At 44.8% G+C, this 19,183-nt stretch overlaps 2 protein-coding genes across 3 annotated transcripts in view; one reads left to right on the forward strand and one right to left on the reverse strand.

Moving 5' to 3' along the window:
* Positions 1 to 10,753, forward strand: part of tmem39a (transmembrane protein 39A) — a 28,201-nt gene extending 17,448 nt beyond the window's left edge. The window contains exons 7-9 of one of the 2 annotated variants that reach the window (XM_079864159.1): positions 2,499 to 2,686; positions 3,118 to 3,238; positions 9,539 to 10,753. In XM_079864159.1, coding sequence (XP_079720285.1) covers positions 2,499 to 2,686; positions 3,118 to 3,238; positions 9,539 to 9,775 — 546 coding nt within the window. In that variant the 3' untranslated portion in view covers positions 9,776 to 10,753. The remainder of the gene's footprint in view (positions 1 to 2,498; positions 2,687 to 3,117; positions 3,239 to 9,538) is intronic. The other variant, XM_079864160.1, reaches the window with a different exon arrangement.
* Positions 10,754 to 11,937: 1,184 nt separating this feature from the next.
* LOC307154327 (serine protease 23-like) lies at positions 11,938 to 15,173 on the reverse strand. Its single transcript, XM_079864163.1, has 2 exons — positions 14,600 to 15,173; positions 11,938 to 13,056 (listed from the first exon to the last, which is right to left on the reverse strand). The coding sequence occupies exon 2, from the start codon at positions 13,046 to 13,048 to the stop codon at positions 11,939 to 11,941; it is 1,110 nt and encodes a 369-aa protein (XP_079720289.1). The 5' UTR covers positions 13,049 to 13,056; positions 14,600 to 15,173; the 3' UTR covers position 11,938.
* Between the last annotated feature and the right edge of the window lie 4,010 nt (positions 15,174 to 19,183).

A 19,183-nucleotide genomic window follows, 5' to 3' on the forward strand; every position in this document is an offset into this window, starting at 1 on the left:
ATTTATTTTGTATTAATACATAACCTCATTGTATTAATTTATAATGTAACATTATAGTGTGACATTTGTGTCAATAATCGTCAAACAGGTGACTCCGCGTGGTGGGAAAAAGGCTCGGGCCGGCACTGAATAACATAAATAACTCCAGAAAGGCCACACTGCAGACACGATTTGCATTTCACATGCAAATCAAATTAAATTGTCTAAATTACCTGTGCGAGCAGGCTCTAAGTACAGCACAACATCGATGCACCGAAAAAATAAACAATTAATTTACTAAATTAAATTAGAACAGAATATACCTTTCTAATAAATAAAAATACAAAACGAAATAAATCAGAGTCAAGTCACAAGATGAGGAGCAAATGTGTGCAAAATGCCTAAAGTGCAGGGGAACATATATTCAAAACACAAGCCACAAATAGTTAGATTAGATAACCCTGACAGATCAATAAATAAAAATAATAATAAAGAAATTATTAAAATAACGATAGTAGCCAGAAATTTTCACCTTTATAAATGCTAAACTCAATAAATGCTTAACTGGAGAGGCAGTCTTTTTAGCTAAAAATGTTCACAGCATCCAAAAATCAAATTAGCACCGGCTGAAAAGTTTTGAAATCACTTGTACCCGTCCCTACCTGATCGAGAGAACAAATCCAGTCTTTCACTCTGTCTGTGTCCGCTGGAGTCTTTTGTGCACGCGGATAAAATACATTCTAAAACACTTAAGATGAAAAGCGTTTACGGCTTAATCTCCTAAAATAGTTAAATTAAAATATCAAATTATGTAAAGAAAACGCTTTACTATAGGAGGAACGCATTGCGTTCATATTCTGGGTTCATCTGCTTATCTGCACATAGTATGGTTTCTTAATAAAGTGTGTACTGTGTACATGCATTAAGCCACGTTAAAGTGCCTTTTAAGCATTTTAGAATATCCCGTGGGAAACCAGCTTGTTAACGTTGGCCGGCAGAAGTGCGATCATGGTTTTCCTGATGCTAAATCCAGCCTTGGAGAATATCCTTTCTGGCGGTGTACATCCACACTTTAGATTTTCTTATCCCAGACATTGTTAAAGATTTAAATCCTTGCCGCCAAGACGCTCCTCTGTCGGTCACGGATTGAAAGTGAAACTTAAATCTGTCACGGGGTGTTTGGATTTATTCATGCACGTTAAAAAAATATTTATTAAAAGCTTCTCTCTTTGCACATTTTTATGTACAGCATTATCATAATAGGCTGAATATTAACGTATTGACAGAAAACCGGTAGTTCTATGTGAAATCAGACATTGAGCGCCCTCATATAGCCAAAGTGGCATGATCCTCGTTTCATAACACCTCTGCGAAGATTCGACCGTGAGATCGGTAGTCGAATCAGGCTCCTCCAATCGAGGCATCGAATCTTCGACTATTCGGGGTCACCCCTAGTGTCTTTTTTTTTTTTTTTTTTTATCTGATAAGAAGACATAAACACTGATGGGAAACGCATTACCTAATAAATCCCTCGATGTGCAACAATAACCTCAGGTTAGGGCTGGGCAATATGACCCAAATCTCAGATCCCGATAACGATATACATCACGATATAGAACCTTTTTTGTAAATTCAATAAATATATATATTAACCACGTGGAAAAGACTTTCTTTTCTTTTTTGAATGGGTGATGCATGCATTCCTGTCATCTCGATTGGACTATTGTAATTCTTTATACTATGGAATAAATTCAACTACTCTAACACGTCTTCAAATAGTCCAAAATGCAGCAGCGAGACTTTTAAAAGGCATTCGCAAACGCGAACATATTACCCCGATTTTAGCATCCCTTCACTGGTTGCCGGTTCGTTTTAGGGTTGATTTTAAAATTCTTTTATTTGTTTATAAGTGCCTAAATAATCTAGCTCCCCTCTATCTATCTGAGCTCTTAGAGCAATACAATCCTTCCAGAGATCTTAGGTCAGGTACACAGAAACTTTTATCTGTACCACGGTACAGGTTACAACACAGAGGTCATCGTGCCTTTGCCATTGCGGGCCCGACATTATGGAATAGCTTGCCTAATCATGTTCGTTCTGCATCTGACTTGTCAGTTTTCAAGTCACGCTTGAAAACACACTTCTATTCAATTGCTTTTAATAATTTGTAATTTGTATTTTAATTTTTCTTGCTCTGTCTGTTGTGTGATATTATATTGCTTTGTAAAGCACATTGGTCAGCTTGTCTGTATAAATGGTTCTATATAAATAAATTTTGACTTCACTTTTGACTTGACTTCTACATTTCAAAGTATATACTCAAAAATGGGTTAGTTGTATGCGATTATTTTTCTCCCTTTATTTAGAACTTCTGGGCAAATGTTTAAGAATGTAGAAATATTAAATATGAATGAAATATAAAACACTTTTCAAAAACAAATGATTACAGGCCCAACATATGTGCATGATGTCATCGTCTTGTTTCGCCGGCCTCAGTGTGACGCTTGTGTGTTTTCCAGAGTACGCAGTACTACGACATGCGCTGGTCCTGCGAGCACCTGATCATGGTGTGGATCAACGCCTTCGTGATGCTGATGAGCCAGCTGCTGCCGCCCCGGTACTGTGACCTCCTGCACCGCTCCGCCGCGCACCTGGGCCGATGGCAGAGGCTCGAACCCGGCTCCGGCAGCAACGCCCCGCAGCACCTGTGAGCGCTCACACACACACACACACACACACATCTCAGAACATCTAAGACACATCTTAGAATGGTGTTAGCGGCCGCTAAGTTAATAACTAATGATCATTGCGACGGAAGTGAATCAATCAAACTAACTTTATCTGGACAATAACTTTATTCTAGATCTGCTGTAAAGCCTAAACAATCTGTGTTACTGTAATCTCCTGTTATCACTGTAAAGCTGCTGTGAAACTCTATATTGTTAAAGCGCTGTATAAATGAAGGTGACTTAACGTGTGTGTGTGTGTGTGTGTGTGTGTGTGTGTGTGTGTGTGTGTGTGTGTGTGTGTGTGTGTGTGTGTGTGTGTGTGTGTGTGTGTGTGTGTGTGTGTGTGTGTGTGTGTGTGTGTGTGTGTGTGTGTGTGTGTGTGTGTGTGTGTGTGTGTGTGTGTGTATAGCTGGTCCGATAGCACCATCTGGCCGCAGGGAGTTCTTGTTCGGCACAGTCGCTGCCTCTATAAGGCCGTCGGGCCGTGTAACGTGGCCTTGCCCTCCGACGTCTCGCACGCCAGGTTTTATGTGAGTATCTGTCACTCCTCACCTTTACTGATGATGACATGAGTGAGTGAGACGTGAGTGTTGACACCTGACACGAGTGAGACGCGAGTGATGACGTGAGTGTGATGATGCGAGTGAGACACGAGTGAGATGTGAGTGTTGACACCTGACATGAGTGAGACGTGAGTGAGACGTGAGTGTTGACACCTGACACGAGTGAGACGTGAGTGTTGACACCTGACATGAGTGAGACGCGAGTGTTGACACCTGACATGAGTGAGACACGAGTGATGACCCGAGTGAGACACGAGTGAGACGTGAGTGTTGACACCTGACATGAGTGAGACGTGAGTGTTGACACCTGACATGAGTGAGACGTGAGTGTTGACACCTGACATGAGTGAGACGCGAGTGATGACCCGAGTGAGACACGAGTGAGACGTGAGTGTTGAAACCTGACATGAGTGAGACGTGAGTGTTGACACCTGACGTGAGTGAGACGTGAGTGAGACGTGAGTGTTGACACCTGACATGAGTGAGACGTGAGTGTTGACACCTGACATGAGTGAGACGCGAGTGATGACCCGAGTGAGACACGAGTGAGACGTGAGTGTTGAAACCTGACATGAGTGAGACGCGAGTGATGACCCGAGTGAGACACGAGTGAGACGTGAGTGTTGAAACCTGACGTGAGTGAGACGTGAGTGTTGACACCTGACGTGAGTGAGACGTGAGTGAGACGTGAGTGTTGACACCTGACATGAGTGAGACGTGAGTGTTGACACCTGACACGAGTGAGACGTGAGTGTTGACACCTGACATGAGTGAGACGTGAGTGTTGACACCTGACATGAGTGAGACGCGAGTGATGACCCGAGTGAGACACGAGTGAGACGTGAGTGTTGAAACCTGACATGAGTGAGACGTGAGTGTTGACACCTGACGTGAGTGAGACGTGAGTGAGACGTGAGTGTTGACACCTGACATGAGTGAGACGTGAGTGTTGACACCTGACATGAGTGAGACGCGAGTGATGACCCGAGTGAGACACGAGTGAGACGTGAGTGTTGAAACCTGACATGAGTGAGACGCGAGTGATGACCCGAGTGAGACACGAGTGAGACGTGAGTGTTGAAACCTGACGTGAGTGAGACGTGAGTGTTGACACCTGACGTGAGTGAGACGTGAGTGAGACGTGAGTGTTGACACCTGACATGAGTGAGACGTGAGTGTTGACACCTGACATGAGTGAGACGCGAGTGATGACCCGAGTGAGACACGAGTGAGACGTGAGTGTTGACACCTGACATGAGTGAGACCAGAGTGATGACCCGAGTGAGACACGAGTGAGACGTGAGTGTTGACACCTGACATGAGTGAGACCAGAGTGATGACCCGAGTGAGACGTGAGTGTTGACACCTGACACGAGTGAGACGTGAGTGTTGACACCTGACATGAGTGAGACGTGAGTGTTGACACCTGACATGAGTGAGACGCGAGTGATGACCCGAGTGAGACACGAGTGAGACGTGAGTGTTGAAACCTGACGTGAGTGAGACGTGAGTGTTGACACCTGACGTGAGTGAGACGTGAGTGAGACGTGAGTGTTGACACCTGACGTGAGTGTTGACACCTGACATGAGTGAGACGCGAGTGATGACCCGAGTGAGACACGAGTGAGACGTGAGTGTTGAAACCTGACGTGAGTGAGACGTGAGTGATGACCCGAGTGAGACACGAGTGAGACGTGAGTGTTGAAACCTGACGTGAGTGAGACGTGAGTGTTGACACCTGACGTGAGTGAGACGTGAGTGAGACGCGAGTGATGACCCGAGTGAGACACGAGTGAGACGTGAGTGTTGAAACCTGACGTGAGTGAGACGTGGTGAGTGAGACGTGAGTGTTGACACCTGACATGAGTGAGACGTGAGTGAGACACGAGTGTTGACACCTGACATGAGTGAGACGTGAGTGTTGACACCTGACATGAGTGAGACGTGAGTGAGACACGAGTGTTGACACCTGACATGAGTGAGACGTGAGTGTTGACACCTGACGTGAGTGTTGACACCTGACATGAGTGAGACGCGAGTGTTGACACCTGACATGAGTGAGACGCGAGTGATGACCCGAGTGAGACACGAGTGAGACGTGAGTGTTGAAACCTGACGTGAGTGAGACGTGAGTGTTGACACCTGACGTGAGTGAGACGCGAGTGATGACCCGAGTGAGACACGAGTGAGACGTGAGTGTTGAAACCTGACGTGAGTGAGACGTGGTGAGTGAGACGTGAGTGTTGACACCTGACATGAGTGAGACGTGAGTGAGACACGAGTGTTGACACCTGACACGAGTGAGACGCGATTGTTGCACCTGACACGACACGACATGACATGAGTGATGACGTGATTGATGACGCGATTGAGACGTGAGTGATGACATGACACGAGTGATGACACGAGTGAGACGCAAGTGAGACGTGAGTCGAGACGTGAGTGATGACGCGATTGAGACGTGAGTGATGGCATGACACGAGTGATGACTCGAGTGAGACGTGAGTGATGACGAGACGCGAGTAAGACGCGAGTGATGACGCCGTGTAACGTGGCCTTGCCCTCCGACATCTCGCACGCCAGGTTTTATGTGAGTATCTGTCACTCCTCACCTTTACTGATGATGACATGAGACGTGAGTGAGACACGAGTGTTGACACCTGACACGAGTGAGACGCGATTGTTGCACCTGACACGACATGACATGAGTGATGACGTGATTGATGACGCGATTGAGACGTGAGTGATGACATGACACGAGTGATGACACGAGTGAGACGCAAGTGAGACGTGAGTCGAGACGTGAGTGATGACGCGATTGAGACGTGAGTGATGGCATGACACGAGTGATGACGCGAGTGAGACGTGAGTGATGACGAGACGCGAGTAAGACGCGAGTGATGACGCCGTGTAACATGGCCTTGCCCTCCGACATCTCGCACGCCAGGTTTTATGTGAGTATCTGTCACTCCTCACCTTTACTGATGATGACATGAGACGTGAGTGTTGACACCTGACACGAGTGAGACGTGAGTGTTGACACCTGACACGAGTGAGACGTGAGTGTTGACACCTGACACGAGTGAGACGTGAGTGATGAGATGACGTGAGTGAGATGTGAGTGAGACGTGAATGAGACGTGAGTGAGACGTGAGTGATGAGATGACGTGAGTGAGACGTGAGTCATGAGATGACGTGAGTGAGACGTGAGTGATGAGATGACGTGAGTGAGACGTGAGTCATGAGATGACGTGAGTGAGACGTGAGTGAGACGTGAGTGATGAGATGATGTGAGTGAGACGTGAGTGAGACGTGAGTGATGAGATGACACGAGTGAGACGTGAGTGAGACGTGAGTCATGAGATGACGTGAGTGAGACGTGAGTGATGAGATGACGTGAGTGAGACGTGAGTGATGAGATGACGTGAGTGAGACGTGAGTGATGAGATGATGTGAGTGAGACGTGAGTGATGAGATGACACGAGTGAGACGTGAGTGATAAGTATGTGAGTGAGACGTGAGTGATGAGATGACGTGAGTGAGACGTGAGTGATGAGATGACGTGAGTGAGACGTGAGTGATGAGATGACACGAGTGAGACGTGAGTGAGACGTGAGTGATGAGATGACACGAGTGAGACGTGAGTGAGACGTGAGTGATGAGATGACACGAGTGAGACGTGAGTGAGACGTGAGTGATGAGATGACACGAGTGAGACGTGAGTGATGAGATGACACGAGTGAGACGTGAGTGAGACTTGAGTGATGAGATGACACGAGTGAGACGCGAGTGAGACGTGAGTGTTGACACCTGACACGAGTGAGACGTGAGTGAGACGCAAATGAGACGTGAGTGTTGACACCTGACACGAGTGAGACGTGACGCGAGTGAGACGCGAGTGAGACCCGAGTGAGACGTGAGTGAGACGTGAGTGTTGACACCTGACACAAGTGAGATGTGAGTGATGACCCGAGTGTGATGACGCGAGTGAGACGCGAGTGAGACGCGAGTGAGACGCGAGTGAGACGCGAGTGAGACGTGAGTGTTGACACCTGACACGAGTGATGACCCGAGTGTGATGACACGAGTGAGATGTGAGTGATGACGTGAGTGAGACGCGAGTGTTGACACCTGACACGAGTGAGATGTGAGTGAGACGTGAATGTTGACACCTGACACGAGTGAGATGTGAGTGATGACGTGAGTGAGACGCGAGTGTTGACACCTGACACGAGTGAGACGTGAGTGTTGACACCTGACATGAGTGAGACGTGAGTGTTGACACCTGACATGAGTGAGACGCGAGTGATGACCCGATTGAGACACGAGTGAGACGTGAGTGTTGACACCTGACACGAGTGAGACGTGAGTGAGACGCGAGTAAGACGCGAGTGATGACGCCGTGTAACGTGTGTTTTATGTGAGTATCTGTCACTCCTCACCTTTACTGATGATGACATGAGTGAGTGAGACGCGAGTGTTGACACCTGACACGAGTGAGACGTGAGTGATGAGATGATGTGAGTGATGAGATGATGTGAGTGATGAGATGACGTGAGTGAGACGCGAGTGAGACACGAGTGAGACGCGGGTGAGACGCGAGTGAGACGTGAGTGATGAGATGACACGAGTGAGACGTGAGTGATGAGACGACGTGAGTGATGAGACGACGTGAGTGATGAGATGACGTGAGTGATGAGATGATGTGAGTGATGAGATGACGTGAGTGAGACGCGAGTGAGACGCGAGTGAGACGTGAGTGATGAGATTACACGAGTGAGACGTGAGTGATGAGATGACACGAGTGAGACGTGAGTGATGAGATGACACGAGTGAGACGTGAGTGATGAGATGACGGGAGTGAAACGCGAATGAGACGTGAGTGATGAGATGACGCGAGTGAGACGTGAGTGATGAGATGACGTGAGTGATGAGACGACGTGAGTGATGAGACGACGTGAGTGATGAGACGACGTGAGTGATGAGATGATGTGAGTGATGAGATGACGTGAGTGAGACGCGAGTGAGACGCGAGTGAGACGTGAGTGATGAGATTACACGAGTGAGACGTGAGTGATGAGATGACACGAGTGAGACGTGAGTGATGAGATGACGCGAGTGAAACGCGAATGAGACGTGAGTGATGAGATGATGTGAGTGATGAGATGACGTGAGTGAGACGCGGATGAGACGCGAGTGAGACGCGAGTGAGACGCGAGTGAGACGCGAGTGAGACGCGAGTGAGACGCGAGTGAGACGCGAGTGAGACGCGAGTGAGACGCGAGTGATGAGATGACACGAGTGAGACGCGAGTGATGAGACGACGTGAGCGATGAGACGACGTGAGTGATGAGACGACGTGAGTGATGAGACGACGTGAGTGATGAGATGACGTGAGTGATGAGACGACGTGAGTGATGAGACGACGTGAGTGATGAGACGACGTGAGTGATGAGATGACGTGAGTGAGACGCGAGTGAGACGCAAGTGAGACGTGAGTGATGAGATGACACGAGTGAGACGTGAGTGATGAGATGACGCGAGTGAAACGCGAATGAGACGTGAGTGATGAGATGACGCGAGTGAGACGCGAGTGATGAGATGACGCGAGTGAGACGTGAGTGATGAGATGTGTCTCTGAAGAGCTTCTTCATCCGTGTGTTCAGAGGCCGGGATCATGAAGCGGGTCAGGAGTGTTTCACTTTAGCTTGTGCCAACCCTGGGTTTAGGGAACCAGGAAAGTGGCTCGGCTTTTAGCCAATATTATTTATGATGATTATATATAAAACATATATAATAAATTATAACATTAAAATATAGTTTAACAATTAAACATTTAGTTTAAATGAATATAAATATTTACAGATAATCTATAATAAATACGAATTGCTATCGATAGATAAAGCTTTAAAAATGACTACATGCCCTTTCAGTCTCAGTATAGCTATATAAAACCATCAACTATATAAACTGACTTCACAGCTATCCCTCGGACTGATACAGCAGGATATTTTCTTCCTGCTGTGTAAATGTTTGTATACCTCATATTGAGCAAGGTCCAAATCTTGGGCAGAAGAGAGAGGTGAATCACGCAGAGTCTGTTTCATGGCGTGTGATTGGCTGTTCACTGCTGATGTCACTGTCATGAGCTCAGGATCTAAGCTTGGGAAACACTGGTTTAGACGATGAACTGATTCTGATCGTGTGTTTAACCGGACCTTCAGTTCCTCACGCTGATTAATGCTTGTTGTGTTTTCCTCGGCCCAGTTTCTGTTCCACAAGCCGCTGCGGATCCTGAACCTGCTGATCGGGATCGAGTCGAGCGTGGTTCTGTACCAGCTGTACTCTCTGCTGCGGTCCGAGCGCTGGAACCACACGCTCTCGCTCGGACTCATCCTCTTCTGCAACTATTACGTGCTGTTCAAGCTCCTGCGGGACCGGCTGGTTCTGGGCAAGGCGTACTCGTACCCGCCGGGCCACGGCCTGCCCGTCAAGACGCCCTGAGACTCGGACTCTCGCTTTTGATACCGTCTGTTTTCATGCAACCTTTGTATCTATTTAATAAAATATTTTATTTTGTATACTGTTACACACGACTAGAAGACGGGCGTTACGTTTACGGCGCGATGGCGTATCCTGACGTCATGTTTTGTAGCCCGCGTCTCACATGATGTCCGAATTCTGCCAAAGATTGAAAAAAAGAACTGGAAGAGCTAATGCTGGCCAATCAGGAGGAAGGACTGGACGGGGCGGTCCGGTTCATCGCCAGTGCTGGACGGTCATTTACACTCTTTAAGTATTATCTGTTTAAATCTTGTTTGTCCACTTGGTTTCAATCAATCTTTGTAGATAAACTGCACCAACAGGATCTGTTTTATAGCTTGAGCGATCAGCATCTTCATTTGCTGTTCATGTTAACTCTGTGCCAAATCCCAGGGGGCATCAGGAGTGGGCGTGGCCACGTGAGTTGTGGGTGTGGCCACATGAGCTGTGGGCGGAGCCATGCACTGTCAAGCTTGCAGTATTTTACAAAACCGCTTTTGTTTCAAAGTTCCAATGACATCCAGAATAAATGACAAAACCAGCTCAAGTGCCCATTTGTGTCAGATCATCATCACTAAACTCATATTTCACTGCAAGATCAATATAAGAAACGATCAGGAAGATAAAGCCTTTTTTAGCACCATGAAGATTTTCATGACATTATGATAGTATGTTTGGGTTTGTTTCTTATTAAAATAAAGAGAATTTGATTGGAAATTTGCTTAATTTCAAAGTAAGAAAAGCCTTAAAAACATGATCTGTTTCCTTATGATTTTCTGGTGAAATGTGTTCTCGACAAGCATTATGCTTTTTTTTTTTAATGTTTATCTGATGTCTAATCTGTGCAGTTCCCAGCAGCCATTTCTCATACTCAGTGGTGCTATTTTTTTGCAAAAGCTTTTAATGTGTTGTAACAGAGGACATTAAAACTCTGAAAGTAATTAGTGTCATTGAATGAATATCAACTGGTTTACAGTGTGTGTGTGTGTGTGTGTGTGGAGATCTGCAGAACTGTCTCTCACCACTAGAGGGAAACACACGCTTGTAAAAGCAGGATCTCGTACAGTAGTTAGCAATGCATGACATTAACATCAGTAGAGAAAACCAGTTCACAGAAACTGGCAGCTTCATCAGTGCCTTTCTGTCCCAGTCCTTCACCAGTGGATGTCCAGAACATCTTCCTTTAATGGTCACACTTTATATCAGGTGTCTTTATGTACTTGCATAATTGTTAGGTTCAGTGTGCTTATTGCTTATTGTGTTGCGGACACTATTGAGGTGGGATGAGGGTAAGGTTAGGACGGGTAAGGTAAAAGGAAAGGTCAACACTAATTACATGCAGGTGTTTTTAAAATAGAAATGTATGTACACAATAATTGCATTGTATCAAATGATTAATGTAAATGCAAGTACATAGTAGTTAAAGACACTTAGTATAAAGTGGGTCCCCTTTAGTTTGTCTTTAAGAGCCTTCAGATAAAAATCAGGCACTCATAAAACATACACTATATTATAATGAAATTAGTTTGCTAAGTTTAAATGGGCATACATGGAGAAAGATTCTTTGGCACAACTTTCCTTTTGTACAAGAATGGCTTAAAGGGTAGAGTTCACCCAAAACTGAAAATCATCCCATGATTTACAGGCCAGAAGCTAGTTATTTTAGTGGATACAGTTTAAAATGTGATATTTTTCTTACACCAACGCATCGCTTCACTTCAGAAGGCCTTTATTACTACCCCCCCCCCCCCCCAAAAAAAAGCCTGTGGAACGCTTTAATCATGGACAGATGCACTTTTATGATGATAGATGCACTTTTATGGACTTCAAAACAGAAACAGACATGCACTCCCATTATAAAGCTTGGAAGAGCCAGGGTATTTTTTAATATAACTCTGATTTTGTTCGTCTGAAAGAAAAATGTCATATACACCTAGGATGACTTGAGGGCGAGTAAATCATGGGCTAATTTAAATTTTTGGGTGAACTATCCCTATAACAAGTCTTTAAAAACAGTGTCTTATAGCATGTCGATGCATGTTCTTGTATATCGCTGGACTGAAACTCTCCTGCATGAAGTAAGAGAATCTTCTGTGCTAATAAAGTGAATGAAGCCGTCGCTCCTCAACCTTCTCTACAGTCCACGTAGTTCCCCTTGATCCAGTAGCAGATCTGGGCGTATTTGAGCGGCGTGATCCGCACCGCCACATTGAACTCCTGAGGCGACCCGCTGACATCCACCCGCTGGTGTCCGGAGAAGATCCCGATGACCTTGCGCTCCCAGCGCTGGCGTGTGCGGCTCCACATGCGGGCGTAGACGCCGGATCCGCTGGCGCCGGGCTGAGCGTCGCAGCGCTGGTACAGCAGGTCGTAGGTCTCGTCCGAAGCCCGGCAGAAGCGGTACACCAGCTGACCGGGCCGGTCGGTGTCGAAGCCGGAGAACTGGACCCGCTTCCCGGGCAGCAGCGCGGCGGAGGGACTGATGCCTAGCTTCATGTGCCGTCGCCGGTGCGCCTTCTTCAGCTCCAGCAGGGCGTAGTCGTAGTCCATGCCGATGTCGTTAGCGGTGCCCTTGATCCAGCCCTTCGGCACGTGTGTGCGCTTCACCCGGATCCACTGGAACTTCATCCGGTCCGGTCTGCCGCTCGTGCCGTTCCTGCCCGACGGATCTTTCTGCTGTTTCAGGAACCCGACTCTCAGCCTCTGGGCTCCTTTCACATAGTTCTTGCCATCGTGGACGCAGTGCGCCGCCGTTAGCACGTGTCGTTCGCCCACTAGCGTCCCCGAGCACCCGGTCGACAGCTTCACCGCGGTGGAGAACGGGTAGTTTAAGAGGAAGTCCTGCCCGACGATACTGAAGCGGCCGTCGTGGCCGAAGATCTGGCGTTTGGGTCGGGAGCGACTGGCGGGCGTCTGGGTGAGGCTGTTAGCGTCGAACCCGTAGATTCCCACGGCGGTCTGGGTTAGCCGGCCGCTGGAGTACAGCGTCTCGTAGGACAGGCGGAGCCGCAAGGCCGAGTCGCTGGGTGGAGCCGCTCGCCGGTGGCAGGCCGGCCCGCAGGAAGTGCTGAGCTCCAGCTGAGGCGCCCGCAGGAAGTGAGGCGGCGCCCGGTCCTCCGTGTGCTGAGCCCAGATCACCGGCACCCGCTGGACGGGCCACTGGGGCCCCGGGGCCGCGCCGGCCGACAGCAGCAGCAGCAGCGACAGCAGAGCGGGGCCGAGAGAACACGCCATCAGCACACCTGAGAGCAGAGCGGGGAAACATCAGTCAGACACAGTTAAAGTTTATTATTTCATTATTATTGTTCGTGTGTTTTTTTATATTTTATATTAAATATAAATATATTAATATATATTTAATATTTGTTTATATTTACATTTTTTTTAACATGCCCAAGCATATACAGGCCTATATAATAAATCAGCTCTATATTAGATTCCAAGTGATCAAGGGATGAGAGGATCTACTCAAACACATCTCCAGGGTTCTGCCAGTAGTGGGCGCTCGAGCAGCGCTAACAACGGCGATCAGCGAGGGAACGAGTTAAACGCAGCCCACTCTACAAGTTCGATTAAACCATAAAAATATGAGGTAAATGTTTTATTTTTTTGTAAATATTTTAATATGAGACAAAAACAAAACACTAAACTTGGTTAAGATATTTATCTGACAAAATTATTTGGCAAAAGAAAAGGCAAACTACAGCTACAGGTTTTATTTTACGATGCAAAACAATGCGTAAAAACAAAAAATCTAAAAGTAAAAAAGCAAACATTGTTGTAATCAGTTATTAATATTTGGTTGGTTCTCTCTTGTTTGTGCACGTGTTCATAATGTCTTTGTGTGACAGTCTGGACAAAAATTATGTCCACACAATTTGTCATGTTTCATTGCATTAATATCACAAATAAAAGCACAACCACGCAATATGACAAAAAAAAAATCCTTATTTGAATATAATTAAGATTTGTTAAAGGGAGAAAATGTAAGTGTTCCTCGACTTTACAGTAATTCTGCACAGTTTCAGAACTCTGTTACTAAAGTCGCACAGCAACTCTTCTGTGCCAAAGGTCAAAGGTCTAAAACTGCGTCTGTTTAGCAGGTGAATCATGTAAACGCGTTTTAATCCATCACTGCCAGTCGAGTGAGTTACAGTGTCTGGGCCTCTGGGATTTACTTTATTCACCAGGGACAGAATCCAAGGAAATATTTCTGAAGGATGAGTGTGAGAAAATATCCGCTTCCATGACAGCAATGAAAACAGCTGGAATCACCATGGTTACTAAACACACAGGATTCTGTTATCCAGACCCAGAACCCCTCATCTTCATCACACGGACTCGATTAAAAACAGAATCTCTAATGAGATGATCGTGATTTACACACACACACACACACACTGTGAAAAATTGTATGATCAATAAGTTATGACAACATGTTTTTACATTGCTTTAACTCATCAAAATAAGTAAAGCAGTTTTCAACTTTTTTAAAAAGTTATACAAGATTTAACTCTTTTTTGTTTTGTCATTTTAAAGTAATTTAAGTTGAAATTACTTAAACATCCAAGTTCATTGTACTAAAAAAATTAAGGCAGCAACTTTTTTTTGCATTGCAGTTTAAGAGTTCGATCACTCGATATATGTAGTTCTCCAGCAGAACTAACGCAAATAATGACGCAGAATCTCCCGTTCCGCGAGTCTCAGGTGAAGAGAGCTGAAGTGAGTCTCAGGTGAAGAGAGCTGAAGTGAGTCTCAGGTGAAGAGAGCTGAAGTGAGTCTCACCTGTTCGCGCGCGCTGGAGTGTCCGATATTAAACTGATGATTCCAGTAAAACAGGAGCAGTGCTTCAGGACATGGATGAGATCCTGCAGCGTCTACATTTCTCCTCTGTCTGCGGAGTTCTGCTGAGTTGTGTTCGGTTCTGCTGAGTTCTGCTCGTGCTCGTGCTCCTCGAGTGAATGTCCGTGGGCGCGCCGCTCGTGCTGAGACTCCTCCGATCACGTGACTCGAGATAAAGAGTCTTCAGAAGATCCGCGGAGATTCTGCGTGTTTGTTTTATGATCTATGACAACAATTCGCCTGTAAAAACCCACTGACTGGGTTTGAGTGGTTTACATAATGTCGTTAATCTTTCATTTCTTCACTCAGTCTCTCTTTGTCAGTGTGTAATATATTTTAATGAATAATTGACCTGCGTTAAATATAAATTAACATAAGACAAAAATGTTTTATTTTTATTTACATTGTATAAAATCTCCTTTAAATTGCGCAAAGCTTCCCGAAGCGTCTGTCCAGTTGTTTGATGTTTTAATGTAACATTAATCCTGTTTTACTGCAGCAGTGTGTGTGTGTGTGTGTGTGTGTGTGTGTGTGTGTGTGTGTGTGTGTGTGTCTGGTGTGGGAGTGGCAGAGGTTAGTTGAGTGAGTGAGTGTGTGTGTGTGGATGGGTGGATGTTCATAAACTTTAGGGATTAATGGAGCACATTAACCCACCTATAGTTGTAATATTTGTGTTATTAACATATAATGGTTGTCCATTTCCTCCAGTTTGACCCATTCAGGCAGATTTACAGACCAGTTGCAAGCAGGAGAGCCAGGCTTGACGTCACACTGACACCTGTCAATCACAGCAGGGCGGAGGCTCTTCATCATCAGCTCACATTAAAGGGATACTCCACTTTTTTTGGAACTAGGCTCATTTTACAACTCCCCCAGAGTTAAACAGTTTTACCGTTTTCTAATCCATTCAGCCGAACTCCGGGTCTGGCGGTACCACTTTTAGCATAGCTTAGCATAGATCATTGAATCGGACAAGACCATTAGCATCTCTCTCAAAAAAAATGACCAAAGAGTTTAGATCATTTTCCTATTTAAAACTTGACTCTTCTGTAGTTACATCGTGTACTAAGACCAACAGAAAATGAAAAGTTGTGATTTTCTAGGCTGATATGGCTAGGAACTATACTCTCATTCCTGCGTAATAATCAAGAAGCTTGGGTACCATGAGTCCAGCAGGCGTAATGATATGACACATCATTACGCCTGGAGATCGGCTGAATGGATTCGAAAACGGTAAAACTGTTTAGCTCTGGGGGAGTTGTAAAATGAGCCTATTTCCAAAAAAAGTGGAGTATCCCTTTAACCTCCATCTGAAACAGTTTCTGCTTACATATGAGTGCTTTATATTATTTGTTCTCATATTTCATAATGCTTTATTTCATTTTTTGCCAAAGAAAAAGCTCCTGTATATCGTCTACAGTGCAAATCTCCTGTTTGCACAGAAACCGCTGTTCGACATGCAGTAGACGACAAAGCACAATGTGTGAGATACTCTCTCCCAGAATGCAGTGCGCTTGACTTGACCTTCCACTTCCAGTGATGAATGAACAGTAAGTAACCCTGATATTTGATCTGAATAAGATCATGCAAAATAGCCATTCTTATTTCCAAAATGATGCAGTGATGGTCATGAGAAAGCAATGTAGCGCCGTACTGAAGAGTTTATCACTGCCTAGTTTACTCCTAAAGCCGAGTGCAGTTCGCCAGTGTCTTCAGTCTTCAGTGTCTTAGTCTTCAGTCTTCAGTGTCTTAGTCTTCAGTGTTTTCAGTCTTCAGTGTCTTAGTCTTCAGTGTCTTAGTCTTCAGTGTCTTCAGTCTTCAGTGTCTTAGTCTTCAGTGTCTTCAGTGTCTTCGTCTTCAGTCTTCAGTGTCTTCAGTCTTCAGTGTCTTAGTCTTCAGTCTTCAGTGTCTTAGTCTTCAGTGTTTTCAGTCTTCAGTGTCTTAGTCTTCAGTGTCTTCAGTGTCTTCGTCTTCAGTCTTCAGTGTTTTCAGTCTTCAGTGTCTTAGTCTTCAGTGTCTTCAGTCTTCAGTGTCTTAGTCTTCAGTCTTCAGTGTCTTAGTCTTCAGTGTCTTAGTCTTCAGTGTCTTAGTCTTCAGTGTCTTCAGTCTTCAGTGTCTTAGTCTTCAGTGTCTTAGTCTTCAGTGTCTTCAGTCTTCAGTGCCTTCAGTCTTCAGTGTCTTCAGTGTCTTCAGTCTTCAGTCTTCAGTGTCTTAGTCTTCAGTCTTCAGTCTTTAGTGTCTTTAGTGTCTTCAGTCTTCAGTGTCTTAGTCTTCAGTGTATTCAGTGTCTTCAGTCTTCAGTGTCTTCAGTCTTCAGTGTTTTCAGTCTTCAGTGTCTTCAGTGTCTTCAGTGTCTTCAGTCTTCAGTGTCTTAGTCTTCAGTCTTTAGTGTCTTCAGTCTTCAGTGTCTTAGTCTTCAGTGTATTCAGTGTCTTCAGTCTTCAGTCTTCAGTGTCTTCAGTCTTCAGTGTCTTAGTCTTCAGTCTTTAGTGTCTTTAGTGTCTTTAGTGTCTTCAGTCTTCAGTGTCTTAGTCTTCAGTGTCTTCAGTCTTCAGTGTCTTAGTCTTCAGTGTCTTAGTCTTCGGTGTATTCAGTGTCTTCAGTCTTCAGTGTTTTCAGTGTATTCAGTCTTCAGTGTATTCAGTCTTTAGTGTCTTCAGTCTTCAGTGTCTTAGTCTTTAGTGTCTTCAGTCTTCAGTGTCTTCAGTCTTCAGTGTATTCAGTCTTCAGTGATTTCAGTGTATTCAGTCTTCAGTGTCTTCAGTCTTCAGTGTCTTCAGTGTCTTAGTCTTCAGTGTCTTAGTCTTTAGTGTCTTCAGTCTTCAGTGTCTTAGTCTTTAGTGTCTTCAGTCTTCAGTGTCTTCAGTCTTCAGTGTCTTCAGTCTTCAGTGTCTTCAGTGTCTTCAGTGTCTTAGTCTTCAGTGTCTTCAGTGTTTTCAGTCTTCAGTGTTTTCAGTCTTTAGTGTTTTCAGTGTCTTAGTCTTCAGTGTCTTAGTCTTCAGTGTTTTCAGTCTTTAGTGTTTTCAGTCTTTAGTGTCTTCAGTGTCTTAGTCTTCAGTGTCTTAGTCTTTAGTGTCTTCAGTCTTCAGTGTATTCAGTCTTCAGTGTCTTCAGTGTCTTAGTCTTCAGTGTCTTCAGTGTATTCAGTCTTCAGTGTTTTCAGTCTTCAGTGTTTTCAGTCTTTAGTGTTTTCAGTGTCTTAGTCTTCAGTGTCTTAGTCTTCAGTGTCTTAGTCTTCAGTGTTTTCAGTCTTTAGTGTTTTCAGTCTTTAGTGTTTTCAGTCTTCAGTGTTTTCATTCTTCAGTGTCTTCAGTCTTCAGTCTTCAGTGTCTTAGTCTTCTGTGTATTCAGTCTTTCGTGTCTTAGTCTTCAGTGTCTTAGTCTTCAGTGTCTTAGTCTTCAGTGTCTTAGTCTTCAGTGTCTTCAGTCTTCAGTGTCTTAGTCTTCAGTGTATTCAGTGTCTTCAGTCTTCAGTGTTTTCAGTGTATTAAGTCTTCAGTGTATTCAGTCTTTAGTGTCTTCAGTCTTCAGTGTCTTAGTCTTCAGTGTCTTCAGTCTTCAGTGTCTTAGTCTTCAGTGTCTTCAGTCTTCAGTGTCTTAGTCTTCAGTGTCTTAGTCTTCAGTGTATTCAGTGTCTTCAGTCTTCAGTGTTTTCAGTGTATTCAGTCTTCAGTGTATTCAGTCTTTAGTGTCTTCAGTCTTCAGTGTCTTAGTCTTTAGTGTCTTCAGTCTTCAGTGTCTTCAGTCTTCAGTGTATTCAGTCTTCAGTGATTTCAGTGTATTCAGTCTTCAGTGTCTTCAGTCTTCGGTGTCTTCAGTGTCTTAGTCTTCAGTGTCTTAGTCTTTAGTGTCTTCAGTCTTCAGTGTCTTAGTCTTTAGTGTCTTCAGTCTTCAGTGTCTTCAGTCTTCAGTGTCTTCAGTGTCTTAGTCTTCAGTGTCTTCAGTGTATTCAGTCTTCAGTGTTTTCAGTCTTCAGTGTTTTCAGTCTTTAGTGTTTTCAGTGTCTTAGTCTTCAGTGTCTTAGTCTTCAGTGTCTTCAGTGTCTTAGTCTTCAGTGTCTTAGTCTTTAGTGTCTTCAGTCTTCAGTGTCTTAGTCTTTAGTGTCTTCAGTCTTCAGTGTCTTCAGTCTTCAGTGTCTTCAGTGTCTTAGTCTTCAGTGTCTTCAGTGTATTCAGTCTTCAGTGTTTTCAGTCTTCAGTGTTTTCAGTCTTTAGTGTTTTCAGTGTCTTAGTCTTCAGTGTCTTAGTCTTCAGTGTCTTAGTCTTCAGTCTTCAGTGTTTTCAGTCTTCAGTGTTTTCAGTCTTTAGTGTTTTCAGTCTTTAGTGTTTTCAGTCTTTAGTGTTTTCAGTCTTCAGTGTTTTCAGTCTTCAGTGTCTTCAGTCTTCAGTCTTCAGTGTCTTAGTCTTCTGTGTATTCAGTCTTTCGTGTCTTAGTCTTCAGTGTCTTAGTCTTCAGTCTTCAGTGTTTTCAGTCTTCAGTGTTTTCAGTCTTTAGTGTTTTCAGTCTTTAGTGTTTTCAGTCTTCAGT

Source organism: Squalius cephalus (genome assembly GCF_949319135.1).
Source record: "Squalius cephalus genome assembly, chromosome: 2".
In the NCBI taxonomy this organism is placed as follows: domain Eukaryota; kingdom Metazoa; phylum Chordata; class Actinopteri; order Cypriniformes; family Leuciscidae; genus Squalius; species Squalius cephalus.